This window comes from Rhynchophorus ferrugineus, unplaced genomic scaffold, assembly GCF_030347505.1.
Source record: "Rhynchophorus ferrugineus isolate W39M unplaced genomic scaffold, kcgeb_rfMv2 rfM10, whole genome shotgun sequence".
Taxonomy (NCBI): Eukaryota; Metazoa; Arthropoda; class Insecta; order Coleoptera; family Curculionidae; genus Rhynchophorus; species Rhynchophorus ferrugineus.
The window spans coordinates 23,059,725-23,078,387 of NW_027472589.1; the positions used below are offsets into that span (position 1 = coordinate 23,059,725).

An 18,663-nucleotide genomic window follows, 5' to 3' on the forward strand; every position below is an offset into this window, starting at 1 on the left:
AGTCCATTAAACACAATTTATGGTGATCTTGCTAAATTATATCCTAATTGTCGGTTTTGATTTCAATGAATTAAAAGGGTTTTTTTATGTAAATGCCAAATAATAATTTGAATTACTGTATTATTAGTCACTCAAAACGTCGCAATGTTGCCGCATCAACTCTGAGTTTTTGTTCAGTTTGGCTTTGGCATACAACAAAATTCTAATCTAAATAAAATAATTAAACAAAAATATTGTTTTCAAATATCATTTATTTTAACATTATAATACATCTAAAGCATATATTATCGAAGGACTTAAAGTTACAATTAAGAACACAGGTATAATAGTTTGTAGATTAGAGTTGTTTTATTATATTTACATTGAACTCTTTTCCACATCACCCATGAGGTAGAGTTCTAGGCACATATTTTTAAGTAGTGGTATCCCCTGGAGACCTAATCCACATAATTAACAAGTATATATCAAAGTGATGTATTTTATTTTCATTGGAGGACATATTTACCTTTTTACATTTGGTTCTTGTTTCCTTTGGTACTGTGTTTACTTGTCAAGTCATCTGTGTGTCTCACTGCATTTTTTATTTCGTCTGCTACTACTTGTGTACACCATTCTTAGTAAAATTAATCACTGAATTCTGCCTCTCAAATGCATTCACCATATCTATAAAACAGCTAGTATTGATTCTCTCCTCATACATTCTAACCTAATGCTCATGTTTAGTTCTGAACAATTACAATCATATCTGTGCACACAATTCTTTCACTCCCTACAATACCGTTTTCTACAGTTATATTCTATTAATTATGTGCATACCTTTAGTTGTGTATACTCTCATCACTCTGTCTTGGAAATTTCCAGCATTGTCACATATCCTGAAAGTTTCCTTTAGCCACTTTCATTTTCCGAGTAACTGGCCAAGTCAATCACTAAACTGTTAATTTCCAATCTGTCTAAAACATGTTCACGATCCATCATTGATCCTTTACTTCCTCTATATGTCTCATCGAGTTCATTCAAACCAAAGGTTATGGTCGGCAATGCTTCCTACCACATATCCAAACACTTCTTGATAGAATATCCTTCTCGACCAGCATGTCTATTATAATAAGTCTTTGCTACCGCCCATATCAACTCGATTGGATTGAATATACAGTGATAGGGAGGAAGTAGTAATACGATGTGACTATATTGTTCAGCCATCTGATCTACTGTAATATATATCTTATTTCGAGCTTATTTCTAAAAAAAGTAAATTGTAAACAACGCAATGAAATATTTCATTTATATTTACCTACAAACAATTTGAAATTCTTCAGTTTTTAACATAGTCATGTTTTGAAATCCATTCCTTCATTACAGCCTTTGTTGATGCTATTGTTGGGTTTTTTCCACCAGTGTGCTATGATATGGTGCGCTGTCCAAAATAATAACTGATGGTTCCTCCAGGTTTTTTTAGCAATCTTTTTTCAAGCTATAAAAAAAACATGTTATGGTTCATTTCTCCATCGTAGTCGTCCTTGGATTTGGAGGAAAACATTAATTCTGCACCATGAATAAAACCGTTCTTATTCCTTGCGTGAATAACAATATATCTGCAATTAATTATTAATAAATATTATGGTCAACAAGACCTAATCAAATGCTATTGTATCTTTTACCTTTTTCCATCAATTTTTGTTTTCTTTACACTTTTTTTGGTACTGTCTTGCCAAGAGTGCCCCAATGAACAATTTTAAAATATCCAAGTTTCATCAAGATACACAAAGTCAAATAATTTATGTTCCTTGATCTTATTGTACTCCTTTAAAAATTTAATTCTTTTTAAGGCAATATCTGGAAGTTTCATTAGACCTCTTCGAGGATTATCTTTACATCATTTTAAGCCTATGCCCTGTAAGAGACTATGAAGAGATGTCTTATATCCCTCAAAAAGCTCCATGTCCCTAACTCTTTTATGTATATGCTCCAGACTAACAATTTTCTCTGAAATAATTTATTAAATTATCGATATATTTTATCGATATAAAATATAGTTTGTGTACTCACTGTTCTTATACATTTCGTATATATGATCTCGAATAGAGCCAATATCAAGATGATCAAGTATTCTTGGTTGAATCTAACGTATTGTTCTTTATTTTGTAAGCGATGTTATTCACAGCACCTAAACTAATATTCAGCGCAGCAGCAACCGGACGTCGTCCAGTTGTCAGACGTATATAAAATTTTTTGAAAGCAATAGTGACAAGAGGTTATAATTCTAACGTATAAACTATTGTGGCTGTATAATTAACTGTAGTTTTTAGATACGCTATAGTGTTAAAATAAATTATATTTGATAACATTTTTGTTCGATTATTTTATTTAGATTAGAATTTTGTTGTATGCCAAAGCCAAACTGTACTAAAACTCAGAGTTGATGCGGCAACATTGCGACGTTTTGATGTTACAAATTTCGATGACGCATATACAAATAAATTTTGAATAGATTATATATTATATTTATTTTTAAATTTATAACCAAATAATGTAATAAAAAGTCCCATATAATACATACAATAAAATACATCTTACAAATTCTAGAGAATTTCGGATATTATTTATTACATATTGTATTGTTATGTTGATGGTATAGTTAATGTCGGTTTTTGGATCGTTAGTTACAAACTCTTTATGTACCTATTCATTAAAGGAAGATCTTCCTAATTGGTTCAATAATCAATGAGGCCTTGAGAGGGCCAACGCCTTAATTCTTCGAACTTCTAAGAGTCAGAAAGCGTATATTGTCCTTCAAGTACGGGCAAATACGATTTAATGTTTTCAATCCTATGGAAGAAAGCAGCCAACCAGAGGCTAGGGATTCGGTACTACCACTAGGAACCTGAGGGTGGAGCAACACGAATAAAAGATAATGGAACCGCCTAATCTCAGGCGACAGGACAGGAAATTATTTTTAGGTTAATTTTATATTTACAAAATTTTGTTGAGGTAATAGAATTTAAGAGTATATCTATGAATTATTAGTAAAATATTATAATTTTGTAGATTGATATCGGACCCAGGGTTATTTATGTTAAATAATATGAACATAAGATTTGTTTGAAGATTATAATAAAGTTTAAAATTAAAAATGGTATATTTGTATACTTAATACTTATAACTTTTTGTTTTTGCATATATTTCAAAAGATAAATATTTAAGATATGCGTATAAACAATATAAAAAACATATTTATTTATATATTTTCTCCTTCTTACCAACGAGGGTTTATCTGGATTGGGCCTACTGTTTAATGTGGGCTCCGAACCACGGTACTCGGCATTAAACCTACCGACTGGCGAGTGATCAACTTAGAAATCATTCCAGAAGACATTCGGTCTTACCCAACCTGGTTACTGGCGTGACTGGAATCATTTTCCCAATTATCAGTCACAATTATTAAACAATCACAAACATAAATTTACGACCATGCCCTAGCAGACATATTTATATTGACATTGATTTAGATTGATTTTTTATTTTCTTGATATTCTCCTTCAAATTTACCTGAATGCTGTAAACATTCATAGATTAATTACTTAACCTTTTGTGAGTTTCCTTATGGGCTCTGATAATTATTGCATTTTGATAGTTATTACCATTTGGTCGTTCGATATCCAATCCATTTTCATGTTTTCAAATGAATCTAATGATCTAATAGTTGTCCAACGGTTACCCTAGCGTTCATTTTTAGGGTATTTCTTTTTAGAAGACTGTTCAAGAACTCTATTGCTATATTTGTATCGATTCCAGTGTTTTTTTTCAGAACTTGTTTATACAGTAGTAGTAACACATACTTTTACAAATAATTTAATAACTCAACTTTGTTACCTCTTGAAATTTTGAAATGTATACATCCACCAGCTGCGTAAATTTGGTTTTGTCAGTTTTATTAATAATTGTTTTCATCTCTTCTTTCATTTGCGCTCTAAGTTATAGATTTTTTATTTCCCTTTTACCTTGAATTTTCTTTGTTACATCCCATGAACATAAGAGCCTTCGAGCTTTTGTTTGCAGTTAATTTTTTTGTACTAAATAATAAATAGTTATATTACCTTAACAAATTACAAAAGTTGTAATATAAAATTAACCTAGAAATGACTTTCTTAACCACAACTTTTGTAAACAACAGCGCGTGGCTGGCCAATCAACACGCACGCTGATGTCCTTTTACTGTTGTCTCCTGATCGGTACTAAATTTGACCATTCGTATAGTTGTACCAAAAACAACCATTCGTGGGTGAAATTAGATGCCACTACCACTTCTTTCAATTTCAAGTTACTTTGGCGGCTTCTTTTTGAAAAGATACATTATCATTTCTGTATTATCGAATTATACAGGGAAAAATATAAAATAGAGGCATCTATTTATTATTAAAATAATATTTAATTGATATAAATAAAATAATGGCTGGCTTGGTTGACGCAGTGGTATAAGTAACAGGATGGTCCACCTACTGTTGCGATAGTCACGGGTTCGAATCCTGCTGAGGTCCTAGGTCCTAGACAAGAGTGCAAAAATCGGACAAGTAAAATGATCCCAGTCACGTCAGCAACCAGGCTGGGTAAGACCGGATGTCTTCTGGGATGATTTCTAAGACTACTCGCCAGTCGGTAGGCTTAATGCCGAGGATCGTGGTTCGTAGCCTTTAAACTGAAGGTCCAGTCCAGATAAACCCATCACTACATAGTATAAAACAAAGTCGCCTTTTCTGTCCCTATATCCCTATGTGCGCTTAAATCTTTAAAACTACGCAACGGATTTTGATGCGGTTTTTTTCAATAGATAGAGTGATTCAAGAGGAAGGAAGGTTTATATGTATAATACATGCATAATATACTAAGGCAACATTGCTAATTTTAGAGGTTTCTAACGTGATGTCGTAAATTTACCTATTTTTTTAGGCTTATTTAGCAATTAGCAAAAACGCTGCCTAACCCTACGCGTTAGATCAAATTAATGTACTACAGTATTGTACACCATAAAAAGGTCTACAAAAAAGTCCGCGATGGTATATGTTTATCTTTTAGGGATAACCCACATTAACCATTTTTATTGTTTACTTTTTACGTGAGAAAATGACTTATTTACGAAGCTATTTTAAGCAATACGGCATTAATCCTGATCGAATTAAGTACCTTAAATACAGTGTGCAATTAATATAGATCAATATGGTTCCTTACAGCATGTAAATTAAACAAATATTTTCGGAGATATTACAAATTTAAAATTTGCGTTTAAAAATTTGTAATGTAATAAAAATTGTATGAATTTAGATATTCCAAAGATAGCAGGAAATCTTCATAGTAAGTATAGGGGAAGAGGAATTGTTTTACTCTAAATTTAATGCGTGCAGGCCAAGGGCAGTAATGAATGAACCAAAAATACTGGATCGATTTTAATCATGTTTTCATTGAGTGACATAGGCATATATATTTTATGCCCGTGCAAAGTCGGAGCGGGCCGCTATGTTTTTATATACAACGTTCATATTTTTTCTGTAGTGTTTTTAATTTAGTATCAGCATTGCACCCGTGCGAAGCCGGGGCGGGTCGCTAGTAGTTGATAAAAAGGAGACTTTAAAATATTTATATAAAAAATAAAATAATTAAATAAAAACTTTCAAAGATTGGAAATATTTCAAAGGACTTAAGAAACGGCTGGATAAATGGTTAAGAACTCCAACGAAACAGTTTCTGGAATGGCATCCATAAATTGTCCGGAAGATGGACAAAATCAATAGAATCAAATCGTCATTACTTTGAATAACTAAATGTTATCTATTGTTTGTAAATAACGTATTTTCTTTATCCAAAAAAAAACCCGAAAGGAATATCTTTATTTTATCATATTGATTAAATATAACACAATGTTAAAACACAATTTATAACGGTATTATTTTGTTCCTGTTAGTTCGACATAAGTCCGTTCTTGATAATTGACTTTATAATGACGATTTGATTCCAAAACACTGATAAGGCTAATCAGAATTGCACAGTTAATGTTATATTTATATACATTTTACAAATAACCAGACATTTTGAGGGATTCGTTATCTAATCTCAGAGAAATACAATTAAGAAATACACAATTTTTATTAAATATTCTAATCATATTAGGTTAGTTTGTGCAATTCCGGTGAATGTTTCCTGTGAAATGAAAAAGAGTATATTGACGAGTAGAGGAAAGGTGATAGATACTTTTCGATCATGAAAAGCATGACCACGTATCTGTATAACTAGCAAGAGGCCAACTTAGAAATCATCCCTGAAGACATCCGGTTTTACCTAGCCTGGTTACCGGCTTGACTGGATTTTACACTTTTGCCTAGGACAGTCACAAATATTAAACAATGACAGTCATAAATTTACGACCATGCCTCAGCAGGATTCGAACCCGCGACTATCGCAAAACTTGGTGGACCGTCTTGCCGCCTTGTGCCAACCAAGCCGTCGGGGCTCGAATTTATTACTTTATTTAAAGTTTACTTCTCAAGTCTCTTTTAAAACCGCGAGTCAGCGAATCCATGGCGAATTGATCTGAACAATTGGTAATTAGAAGGTTTATGTCGGAACTTCCCATATTCACTGCAAAAGTATACCTTTCATAACCCTTGCAGTGTTGTCGTATAATACTATGATGATTTTGAATCTGCTACTTGGAATTGCTGGTTCTTTTTGCAATAATATATCGTTCAATTTGTTAAATTAACGTCGGTAGATATCTACAGTAATTGTATAATTCGCTTTGAGTAACCCGTAATACATTACAGTGTGTTGATGTTACCATATGTACAGCAAAGTTTTCCGGTCATAAATATTGTACTTCGGTGCCGACGTGGATGATTCTCCATGATTTTTTGCATTTGATATTATTTTACTAGATCCACTTTTCATTGCCAATTGCAATAAACCATAGAAAAGCTGTCTGAAAGTTCTTTGAAAGTTTGAGCTAGTCTTTCATCCAATAAGTCTGGCAACTCGGTGTCTAATTTTTTGTTTATCCAGTGCGTTCTTTATTATTGACATCAAAATCATCACTGTTAATACGTTGAAACCAAATCCTACTCTTGTTAATGATAAAGCAGCGTCACCATGGGTTTCCAAAACTATTCGATGGACTTCGGGTAGCCTTAGATTTCTTCATATCAAACAATTAATACTAATAATACTTTTATTTTATGTAGAGAAACTGCAAATTCATTGAATATTACAGATGTGTTAGGCTATTTAACAGTTGTTTACATTGGAATTTCGAATTTTTACCAATAGACACCAGTGGTAAAAAGACAGAATAATAGAAGAAAAGTAGAATAATTTCAAAAACAGACGAAATGGATATAGCATCCAACAAATTTAGGAAAAAAAGCGCATCCAAATTTCCTCAAAAACCACTTGGTGTCTCCTTAAATTCTAGAGAAAATACTTAGCAATCTCCAATGCAATAAGGCACCGGGATTCGATGAATTATCAGTATTCTAGCTCCAACAGTTTCCACAGTAATAGTAAGTATCAGTAAGATGATTACCATTATAATTCCTTCATTCAGACGGCTGCAAAGTTCCCAAAAATTTGAAAACATGCATATATTGTCGTGATTTAAAAAAAGTTGCTAACTCATCGCCTTCTGATTACATGCCCATCAATCTGCTTAGTTTAATGTCCAACATTAACTTTTTAGTTATAAATCAGTCAAAGCAAGGACACCTCAAAGTTCCCCCTTGACTCCAGCTTTATTCAATTTATTTATGTCGGATATTTCCTTGAAGAATGATGTAGAAACCGCGTAAAACACTGCCTTCTTCACATGTTAGCGCAAGTTTATTAGATACCACTAAAAGCAAATTACAAATTGAATTAAATACCGCGGTTAAGTGTCAGAAATTGTGGACATTGCGACATCAAAAAAGTCCAGTTTCCATTAAAAAAAAAACATATATCTCGGTCTCAATTTCGATTCACCCTGATATATAGGCGAAATAACAGAGGATACGGAGTCGCCTCCGACTTATCTATAGAAAAAGCAAACTATTTTGAATTATCAAACACAAACTCAGCACCAAACATCTGATTCGGATTTATTAGTCCAGAAAACAGAAGTTTTAAATGATGTAAAACAAAAACATCAGGAATTGTTCTAAGTATATCGTGATGTTAAACTAATGGAAGATCACTAATTGGGCAAATAAATAGATCATTTCAATTCAGTGAATAATTCTGTTTTAATTGTAGTAAAATTATACTTTCGACACAGAAGTGTAATGTTTCGTTTGCTATAAATATTGTCTTCTTGGCCGCAAGCACATATATACCGATGGCTCCAAATCTCGCAGCAGGCTTCGCTGTGCATTTGTGGTGGTCAGCCGGGCCTTCCGTTTCAGGCTCCCTGAACAGGGTTCAGTATTGACCGCTGAACTCTTCGCGATATTTAAAACACTATCGTACATCTCAACAGAAACCTTCAACGAATGGCTGTTTCTTACCGATTCGCGAAATGCTCTCAAATGCTTCCTGTTCAACCATCCTCTGGTTACCGACTCACTATCAATCATCCGTAGCCTCTATCTGAAGGGCTTCAGGACAAGGTTACGTGGATCCCTTCTCACGTTGGTATACCGTCAAATAAGCGCGCGGATAGTGCGGCTAAATGGGCAGCCATGCTGACCTTATCTCATTCTTTTCTTATTTCATCATGAACGCGGTACAGCGTCTTTGGGCCCAGGAGGCCAACCACAACAGGTTCTTTGAGGTTAAAGCTGATTTTTTCTCTTCTCTTCGTGTTCCTTTCCTTCATCACCATGCCGTAACTCTGAATCGACTGAGATTGGGTCACTGTCGTTTCTCCCACGGTCACTTGATGACTTCGAGCTCGCTGCTCACTGTGTGTTTTTCACCATGTCCTTATTTCAGTCTACGACATACTGTCCGTGAACGACTGTCCACGGCTCATCCAGATTAGACCTATGTATGGGCAGCAAAATTTTAGAAATGCTTTAAAATCAGAAAATACAGACAGATTCTTCGGATTTTTACGTGAAATTGATTTTCTCCATAAAATCTAGCCTATGCTAAGTTAATTTTTTTTTATAATATCTTTATTAGATACGCTTAGTACAATCTTAATTATTATTATTACAATTAATTTATTACTACTTTTCCTATGTGCTTGGATTAATTAACAAGCAAGACGAGTGCGAGAAAATATATCAGTATGTATTCGTCAATTATAAAATTATAATTATTTATTAATTATTAACTTATAGCTATAGTTTACACTAATAATACACACTAAATGTTCACACAAGTTCGTATGGTTTTGTTCGTTTCAATCTCCTGACATCCTGCGCGCTGTCCAGCAGTTGTATTGCTTCCACGTTAGTATGATTTAGTAATCTTCTTTCGTGTTTCAAGGCGAAATCCTGCACAAATTCGCAAATCCATTTGATTTCCAGGTCACCGTGCAGTTCTTCATTGGTTACATAGCGATAGGCATTGGTAATCAATCGAAGAATCTTGTTTTGACAGCGCTGTATGACTAACTGATTTGAATTTTTAGTGCAACCCCATATTTGCACCCCATAGGTCCAAATTGGCTTTATAATTGTATTATAGATCAACCTCTTTGATTTTAGATCAAGTTGAGAGTATCTTCCGACTAACCAGTATAGTTGTTTTATTTTGGTTCTAATGTGTTTTGCTTTTTGTCTAACGTGATGCTTCCAATTTAATCTACCGTCAAGATGGATTCCAAGGTATTTTGCTGGCTAAGTTAAGTGTCACTAATTAAATAAGCATTACCTCTTCGGTATTGGTGCTAATGTGTGCTATCTGGATAGAGCCTCGTTATGGTTGTTTGTAGTCCTGTGTGTCCTGTGTTTGTGTCCATTTTCAATTTGTATATGCACTATTTATACCTGCCGTCTTTGTAAAATTGCTTTATTAGGTTGAATTAATTTTCGTAACACTTTTTCCACCTCGAAAGGGGTGACTTCCTTGTCCAATTATGGGGGACCCACGACAAGTCACATGACGATCTTGCAATATCATTTCGCGCAGGGTATCAATGTTTTCTGGTACAACTGATTTTGTACAGCCCTTATGACTTTCGTCACTGAGCGTAGTTTCTACCCAGATTTCTATGACCTTCAGACTATGGAGTTTTCAAAAATGTGGTATTCTCAAATTTCTCAAACAACTAAGTCTCCAGTGGCCGTTTATAAATAAAGTTAACACGAATCATGACTGATACGAAATTATAAAATTTCGATAGATTTATTGATCGGCGACAAGACGGTCCTCCTATTGTTGCGAAAGTCGCGGGTTCGAATCCTGCTGGGGCATGGATGTACTTTATGTTTGTGATTGTTATTGTAAATGTCTTTATAGACAACAGTGGAAAATCCGACAAGGAATAACCATAACCAGGCTGGATAAGACCGAATGCCTTTTGGGATGGTCTCTAAATTGGTCACTGGCTAGTCAGTATGCTTAATTAAAAATATAAAAAAAGTAAATATTTCACCACCATATAAATTATAAAATTTTTGTCGAATTATAAAATAGTGGAAAAATGAGCCCTATTATTCTTTCTGTCATTTTTACTTACATACTGTGCGTTAAGTACTTTCTCTCACTGAACTCGAAATGTCCTCCAGCATATTTTCATTATACTAGCCCTGATAACGTCGTTCGAAGATGATGATATCTTGATGGAAACGTTGTTCTTGTCTTTCTGAGTGCATCTCCATTCTTCATTTAAATGTACCTAAATGAGCTTGTGGTATATGTTCTTTTAGATATATTATCCTGCTTTCTTCACTGAAATTCGCTATGAGATCGCTTTCTCTATCATCCTCCTTAGTCTCGACCTCCTCTTGGAATCATTCACTTGTCCTGAGTCATTCTACCTCTACCCCTCTCTTCCCCTCTCTTCCCAAGAATGTCTCATGTTCTTATTGACTTGACTCTGGAACAGAAATTCAACCATCCCCTGGTCTGTTTGAATGGCTACAAGATAACTTTATTGTGAATCTGCTAGATATCGACTATTTTTACAGAATTTAGCCCATAACAAAATTAATATGAGACTTCATTGTCTAGAATCTGTATGGACTCTTTTTATCTTATCGCCTTTGTAAGCTTGTATTTGTGTCCATTTTAAATGATATACACTACTTGTTCTTTTAATCCCCCTGTTTGTGTTATTAATTTTATATTATTTATTATTTTTTGTATGTACACTTTGTGTTTGTTCCCGTCCGCTTTTATTTTTATACCGTAGTGTTTAAAAATAAATTCAAAAAATTTTAAAAATTCTTAAAAAAAATATTTAAATTTATATATATTTAAATAATTTAGTCAAAGGTAAATTCTTCTCTAGCAAGAGGCTCTATAATTTGTGAACCAACAAAAACATTTGCATCTGACAATTTGGATAAAGTTAAAAAGAACTGTAAAGTATTTTTCATCTAGTTTTACAAATTATTAATTGTTGTAATATCCTAACATTTACGTATAAAGGCGGTTTTAACACATTTAGGTTCAACAATTTTTTTTTTTAATATATTTTAGAGTATTCTTTTTACCAACTATGGCTTATCTGGACAATAACAGTTTTACCTTTAATGTTTTGTACCCCAACCCAAAATTCATTCGACCATAAGTAATACTATATTCAGTTCATATTTTCATAAAACTTGCAAAAACAGCGTTGTGTTATTTAAAAAAAAACACGAGGACGATTCATGGGTATCGAACCTGGGAATATCAACCTCATGGAAGTTATTTTTATAGTCCATAATCCTACGTGTTTTTGTATTTTTACATCTGAAACATGATCTTGTATTCGTAATTATGACAAAATGGCGAATGTACTTGTATTTGAAGTTTTAGGCCTATATCAATTTAATGAATAGGATTTATTTAAAAAAAAACATAAATCACATTAAATTAGGTTACTTAAATTTTATATAAATGATTAATGTTAATAATGTATATTAAATACAAAAAAGTCTTAAACGTTGACGGTGAAGCCAAACAGCCAAAGCACATTCCATATGGCGTCGAATTTGACTTTATAATATAAAATGTTACGCCATAGATATTTGTGCCACTGTCTAAGGTTATGTCATGGTCCTTCTTAGTTTTCTTTATCTGGCCTTCACCATCTATATTTGGAATGATCGAATGTGATACTGAGGCCTGCAATATGAATAAAACATACGTTTTAACCAATATAGTAGCTGCGTATTATCAATAAGACATTAAGACCAATATTACAGCCTTTTTAGCCTCTAATGCTGGTATCTCGGATGCTGTAAAATTGATAATATTTTTTTGTTAGCCAAGTTGTGTGGTAAGCGACGAATTACGTAAAATTGTAAAAGCTGTCACAAAAATGATTCAGGATATCCCTAGTCGTTGTAACAGTATTTACTGTAGTGTATCCAAAGTTGGTGTGAACATACGTCATCTAAATTTATGACGTCAAAACGTCGCAATGTTGCCGTATCAACTTTGAGTTTTAGTTCAGTTTGGTTTTGATATATAACAAAATTTTAGTTTAAATAAAATACTGAAACAAAAATGTTATAAAATATATGTAGTTTATTTTAACATGCATGTATTAATGTATATATTATCGAATAATCTTAATTGCAGTTAGTTATACAGCCACAATAATTTATAGGTTAGAATTGTTTTTTTATATTTACATTGAACTCTTCCACACCACCCATTAGGCCCGTTTTTTATGTACTGGTATCCCTCTAGAGGTCTAATCTGCCTAACAATTGCATATAGTAATGTGTTTTACTCTGTTTAGAGAGCATATTTACCTTTTTACATTTAGTTATTGTTTTCTTCGATGGTGTGTTTCTTTGTCAAGTCATTTTGATATCGCTGTATTTTTATTTGTTCTTCTGCTACCTGTATACAACATTCTTGATAAATTTAATGACTGAATTTTCTCTAATGCATTTTCCATATCTGCAAAACTGTTTTCCACATTTTTTTTCTCTGTATATTCCTATGAATTACACACATATCAAATGGGCATAAATTTTGCACACTCTAGAATACGATTTCCTACAATTATTGTATATTAATTATATACACACTTCTTTAGATGTTTCCACTCTCGTTACCACTCAGTCGTGGAAATAATCAGCATTGAATCATAACACCATATTCAGAAAATTTCACTCGAGTGAATACCTACTAAGCTGTTCATTTCCAATCTATACAACGTTCGTTCACAATTCCATCATTTCTCAATTTTTTCTTTATTGTGTTTGATCGAGGTAATCCAAATCGAAGGTGATATTAACCGTTCCTGTTTCCAGTATGAAGCACAATATATCTGCGATGAATTGTTAATAAATGTTATGACTAATAAAACCTAATTAATTGTTATTCCAACGTTTCTCTTTTTCTATCAACTTTTGTTATATTACTATGTCTATTATTATCTTGCCATGAGTGACCGTTGGGTATATTAGTCCCATTCTGAAATATTCATGTCTCATATAAATACATAAATTGAAATAATAAGTCTTCATTCATTTTATCAAATGCTTTTAAAAATTGTATTCTTTTAAAGCCAATGTTTGAAAATTCCATTTCAGACTAACAGTTTCTTCTAAAATAATTGTATTAAATCACGTTTATATTGAAGAAAAACTACTCACTGTTTTTATACATTTCATATATTTGATCTCTAATAGTACTAACATCAATCTGGTCTTGATTGGTCGCCCGCTTCGTATGAGGACGGTTTCTCTTCGGTGAATCCGAGATAATGTTTTTAATTTTTTGAGATATTTGAATGATCGTGTTCATACTAATGTTCAGTGCAGCTGCAACATGCTAAATATATTTTCAATAAAACTCATATTATTATTTAGCAGTAAAAATGCTTACCTCTCTCAGAAGTCGTCTGTTCTGTCTAGCTTCGGCATTTTCAATCAGTGTAATAATTAGCAGCGATTTGAAATTTATCAAAATAAGTAAAGCTTTAAAACAGTTCATTTACCGGTTTATAACCTCTTATGACTGTTGTTTGGAAGAATTTTGCATACGTTTGACAACCGGACGATTTTGACTGAGGCTGGTTCGGTTATGTTCGAATTATCAGACAGCATTGTATCTCTTAACTAGAAGAAAATGAGAAGGAAAATATTGTTAGATTCTAAAACGAATTTACAAGTTGCGGCAGGCAATACATTAAACATATTGATGGCGTATGTCCGTACAGTAACTGTGGATAAACTATATATGATTCTACGTTTTTCTGATCTACGATATGCTGTTAGTAAACATTTGGTTTTTTTATAAAGTACCTCTACCGTTATTAGAATCTCTTCGCGTAGTATCCTCACTGAAAAGACCGATTAAAAAAATATCTGGTGAAAAATATTGCAATAGCAGTAAGGTTATTTCATTAGTGCGCTGCATGGCATGAAGTACATGATTTTATAAAACTAGTAGGATAACTTAAGTATTACCGCAGGATAAAATTTAAGTAGTTCTGATAAATTTTGTCAATCGGCCAGCAGTTGATTGCTGAAGTGATAATCATAAACTTATTTCAGTGGAATTAGAAAACAATTTTTTTTTATTACTCTTCGTGAGTCCACAATCTGCCCTATTGGCAATAAGTATTTCTTCTGTCTATATTATATATACATGGCATGTAGAAAATCACTTCATTAAGCAATCTTCTGTATAAAATATTATCTTAATTAATTTGTCTTATTCTAATGCTTATTCTAAAGTCTACATATGTCCAGTAATCAGATCAGGTGGTGTTAAACGTTTTAGTCTACGCACTTCACTATCACGTCGCATATTTAGCTGATTAGCGAGTACATTGGGATGCACTGACACTCTTTCGAAGTACTTCACACAAACACGTTGAATTACACTCGTTATAGGTTCTAGAGGAATATCGCGTTGTATCACTTTATTTGAAATATTGTACGGAGCATCAACAATGGCACGCAACACCTTATTTTGGAACCGTTAAATGATGGATATATTAGATTTGCTAGCGGTACCCCATAGTTGAATTCCATATGTCCAAATTGGCTTGAGAAAACAAATAAAAAAGACCAAAACCTTTTAGATGAATTGTTTTTTTTTTCTGAAGACTTATGGTAACATAGCGATACTGAAAGAACGAAGTTAGTTTGTCATCAATTCATTCCCAGCAAGGCCATGGTGAATCAATTTGATTAAATGATAATCAGAAGGCGCTATGTCTGGTGGGTGCTCTTGGTACACCAGAACCTTCCGTTTGAGCTGCACCAGCGTCCTCCAGAACCCTTGCAACATGTGGTCGAATGTTGTCATGCAAGTCTTTGCGTCTATTATTCACTACTGCTAGTTTTTCAATTACATATCCCTATTAACGGTTTTATGCGGCTTTAGCAGCTTGTCATACTCTATACCTAGTCAATCCCACCATATTGTACATGATATTTTATTGTGCATTGGATCTTTCCCAGCGTTTTTATACTCTAGAAATAGTTAATTTATCAAATACTAAGCGGTATGATAGTTGAGTGAAGCCTTGTGATTCGTTGTCTTAGAACTTTTTGGTCCATCGGCCCCTTCTCTATAATTGGTATCAAAATCACCACTTTCAAATGACAGAACCATTAATTGGGATTTAACAGAGTTCCTAAAAGTGTTTGGCGAGCTTCGGAAGCAGACGTTTTCAAATTAAACAATAAAAATTAGTCTAAATGAAAAAATTATGTAATGGAGCGAAAAATCGATTGTTTAAACATTTTTGAAAATCTCAAGCGTTGCTCTTGTGAACTTTCTTAGAAATTCTACTCGAATGCTAAAACAGAAGGAAAAGTGCTAAATGGTCATCGATTACTATTTCAAATTTGTATGTTTATACATTCGAATACGATTTATATACTCTTTGAAAATTACAACAAAAACTAACTTCTTTTCTTCCTAATCCGTTATTTTAGTTTCCGGAACTCTATATAAACCACTGGGTGATAATTGAGAGAGAGTGTAGAAAATAGTTTGAGGCATTTTGCGTTTGGTGTATGAAGGTACTCAGAAACTAGTTAAGAGATGTTTACCTAATTTTTATCCCTAAAAAGTTTTCTAGGGGTCATCATAGTCATCGAGTACCCATTCAACTGTGTAAGCGAGGGTGTTGCAATATTTGTGTCAGTTGTGCAGCAACAAGAACATTTTCGTCATCAGCAGTTTACAGAGTTAAGAGTTTGTACCACTTGTAAGAATAATAGAACGGAATGCACAGTGTGACTTGTATAAATTAGACCAATTAAATGTATATACTCGTATTCATGATCGTTGTTCGGGGGAAAGTTTTGATCACTTGCAGTTTCTAATTCATATGAGGACAATTAGATAAGTTGGGCAGCTTTTGAATGAAATGTATTTTGTCGTCAAAAAGCGAAACAGGAAATAGGCACAGGGGCTTAAATCTGGAGAATATGCTGAATGGGATAGCAGTATTTTATGGGTGCAGGTAGCATATTATTTAATTTAATTTATAAATTAATTTATTACTACTGCTCTGTTGTACTTCCCTTAATGGACAAGCAAGGCCAGTACAAGATTAATACATCAGTATGTATTCATCAAATTAAAATAGAACTAATCTACTCAAGCTAAAGTTAAAAATACACTTATATCCTTAAACAATTTGGTTCGTGCGGTTTGGTTCGCTTCAATCTACTGATTTCCTGCGTATTGTCCAGTAGCTATATTGCTTCCACGTTGCTGTGATTTAGCAACCTTATTTCATGTTTTAAGGCGAAATCTTGGATCACTTCGTATATCCATTTGATTTCGAAGTCATCGCGTAGCTCTTCGTTGGTTTCCCAGCGATAAGCATTGGTAATAAATCGTAGCATTGGGAATAACTTTGTTTTGACTGCGTTGAATTACTAGTTGGTTTGATGTTTTATTGCAACCCCATATTTGCACCCCATAGGTTCAAATTGGTATTATAATCGACTAATAAATCAATCTTTTTAATACCGTTTATTGGCTTTGAGTCTAATGTGTTCTGTTTTTTGTCTAATATGATGCTTACAATTTAACCTACCATCGAGATGTATTGCGGGATATTTAGCTGATTCTGCTTGAGAAATCGGGCATCCGTCAAGTGATATAATTAGGTTTATGTCATTTCGCCGCAACGCAAAATTAACATCTGCTGAATTTTCCAGTCTAGTCCATTTGTAGATCTTGTTGGCCGCTACTTGGGTTGTAGAATACCCCTTCATGCGAGACTCTACATTTTCTTTCGAAACTATGACTAAATATGATGATTCCATCAGTCGACAGTAATTGCGCAATTTGCTCATCTTGTAAATTAATCCCAAATGCTATACCCGATCAAAAGCTTATCAAACGTATAGGGAATATCACAGGGCAGTGTTTCTTTTTCTTTAAATGCCTTTTCGTGAATTAAAACATGTCGTTTTCTATTTAGCATCTAAACACTCAATTCCGGTTTCCTTTTACCGATAACAGAAATGTCAATCATTCATATTTCCGTTATACGCACACAGCACAGGGAACGGCTTCGTGAAAATAATAACAGGGTATATTTTTATCACGGGAGTTTCGTTTTGTTCGTCGAAAGGGGTTCATTGTTCTCCCAGCGAGATCCATCGATTATTTAGCGAACTTCTCCGTCGTTAATCATCATCGGCGGGCGAAAAGTCGCGCTCCCGTTAAAAATAGCGACCCGCGATAGTTCGTGTCAAATGTCACAACTCACGGCCGCCCACTGACCCCCCAGGGGGACGCGCGTACGCCCCTGTGCTTCCCCGGCGACGCTCTCGAATCCGTCTTTCGCCGTGGACGAGGTCGGTTCGGTCGGTCGGTCACTCAGTCAGTCGCAGGTCGCGGAGCTGTCGGGTCAGTTTTAGCCAACGCACGACCACGACAACTACGACGGCGACAGCTGTTTAGCGGTCGGGAGATCGTGAACGAGAGTCGGCGCCGATTTAAACTCATCCATTCATCATCGACTTCCACCGAGAACGAGATCTGCGTTGCACAATGCCCCAAGTAAGTTCACGGCGGGATACCGATGCCGCGCTTGTTGGTTATTCCTGCTGTAATGTACTAAAAATACGAAAATAAACCTATACCGGCCTGTCTCTTAAACAGATCCGAGTGGTTGTGTCGCCGTGTGGGTTTCTTGACGGATAAATTATGCAATGAGAATAGGCGATACATGTATGTGTTTAGAGTGCAAATAAACCAATTGCGAAATAATTGTAATGAATGTCTAACGTGGTCATTCGTCGTTTTCTGGTTGGTTCTTAAATATAAGGCGGTGTACGCTTGTTGAAAACGAATATCCGTGGGATGATGGAGTGTATCGAAAAGTATCATGTCATTGTTTTAGTAACGCCCGTTAAAAGGAATAGGAAATCAAATCACCGGGATAGTGAGTTCATTCGTATCAATGTTTCGTTTTAACATACATTTTCCACTACCCTAATATTTTTACTAATAAGTCATCAAAACCAAAAATCTTTAGTTTTTCTGTTTGATTTTCAGTTTTAAGGAGCTTTCAGTTTGAAACCCACCTGTTTCAAATTCTAAAAA

General features: G+C 34.0%; 1 protein-coding gene and 1 long non-coding RNA gene across 3 annotated transcripts in view; one reads left to right on the forward strand and one right to left on the reverse strand.

The window, feature by feature from the left end:
* Pka-R1 (Protein kinase, cAMP-dependent, regulatory subunit type 1) overlaps nucleotides 1–18,663 on the forward strand; it is a 191,676-nt gene that overhangs the window by 57,306 nt on the left and 115,707 nt on the right. The window contains exon 1 of one of the 2 annotated variants that reach the window (XM_076415715.1): nucleotides 17,888–18,117. The exons of the other annotated variant lie outside the window; for it this stretch is intronic. Within the exon in view, the coding sequence (XP_076271830.1) occupies nucleotides 18,109–18,117 (9 nt within the window). The 5' untranslated portion in view covers nucleotides 17,888–18,108. Of the gene's footprint in view, nucleotides 1–17,887; nucleotides 18,118–18,663 lie in introns of those variants that run through there. 2 annotated transcript variants of the gene reach the window in all.
* LOC143203538 (uncharacterized) lies at nucleotides 1,838–2,160 on the reverse strand. Its single transcript, XR_013007364.1, has 2 exons — nucleotides 2,050–2,160; nucleotides 1,838–1,986 (listed from the first exon to the last, which is right to left on the reverse strand). It is a non-coding gene; the product is annotated as an uncharacterized LOC143203538 (long non-coding RNA).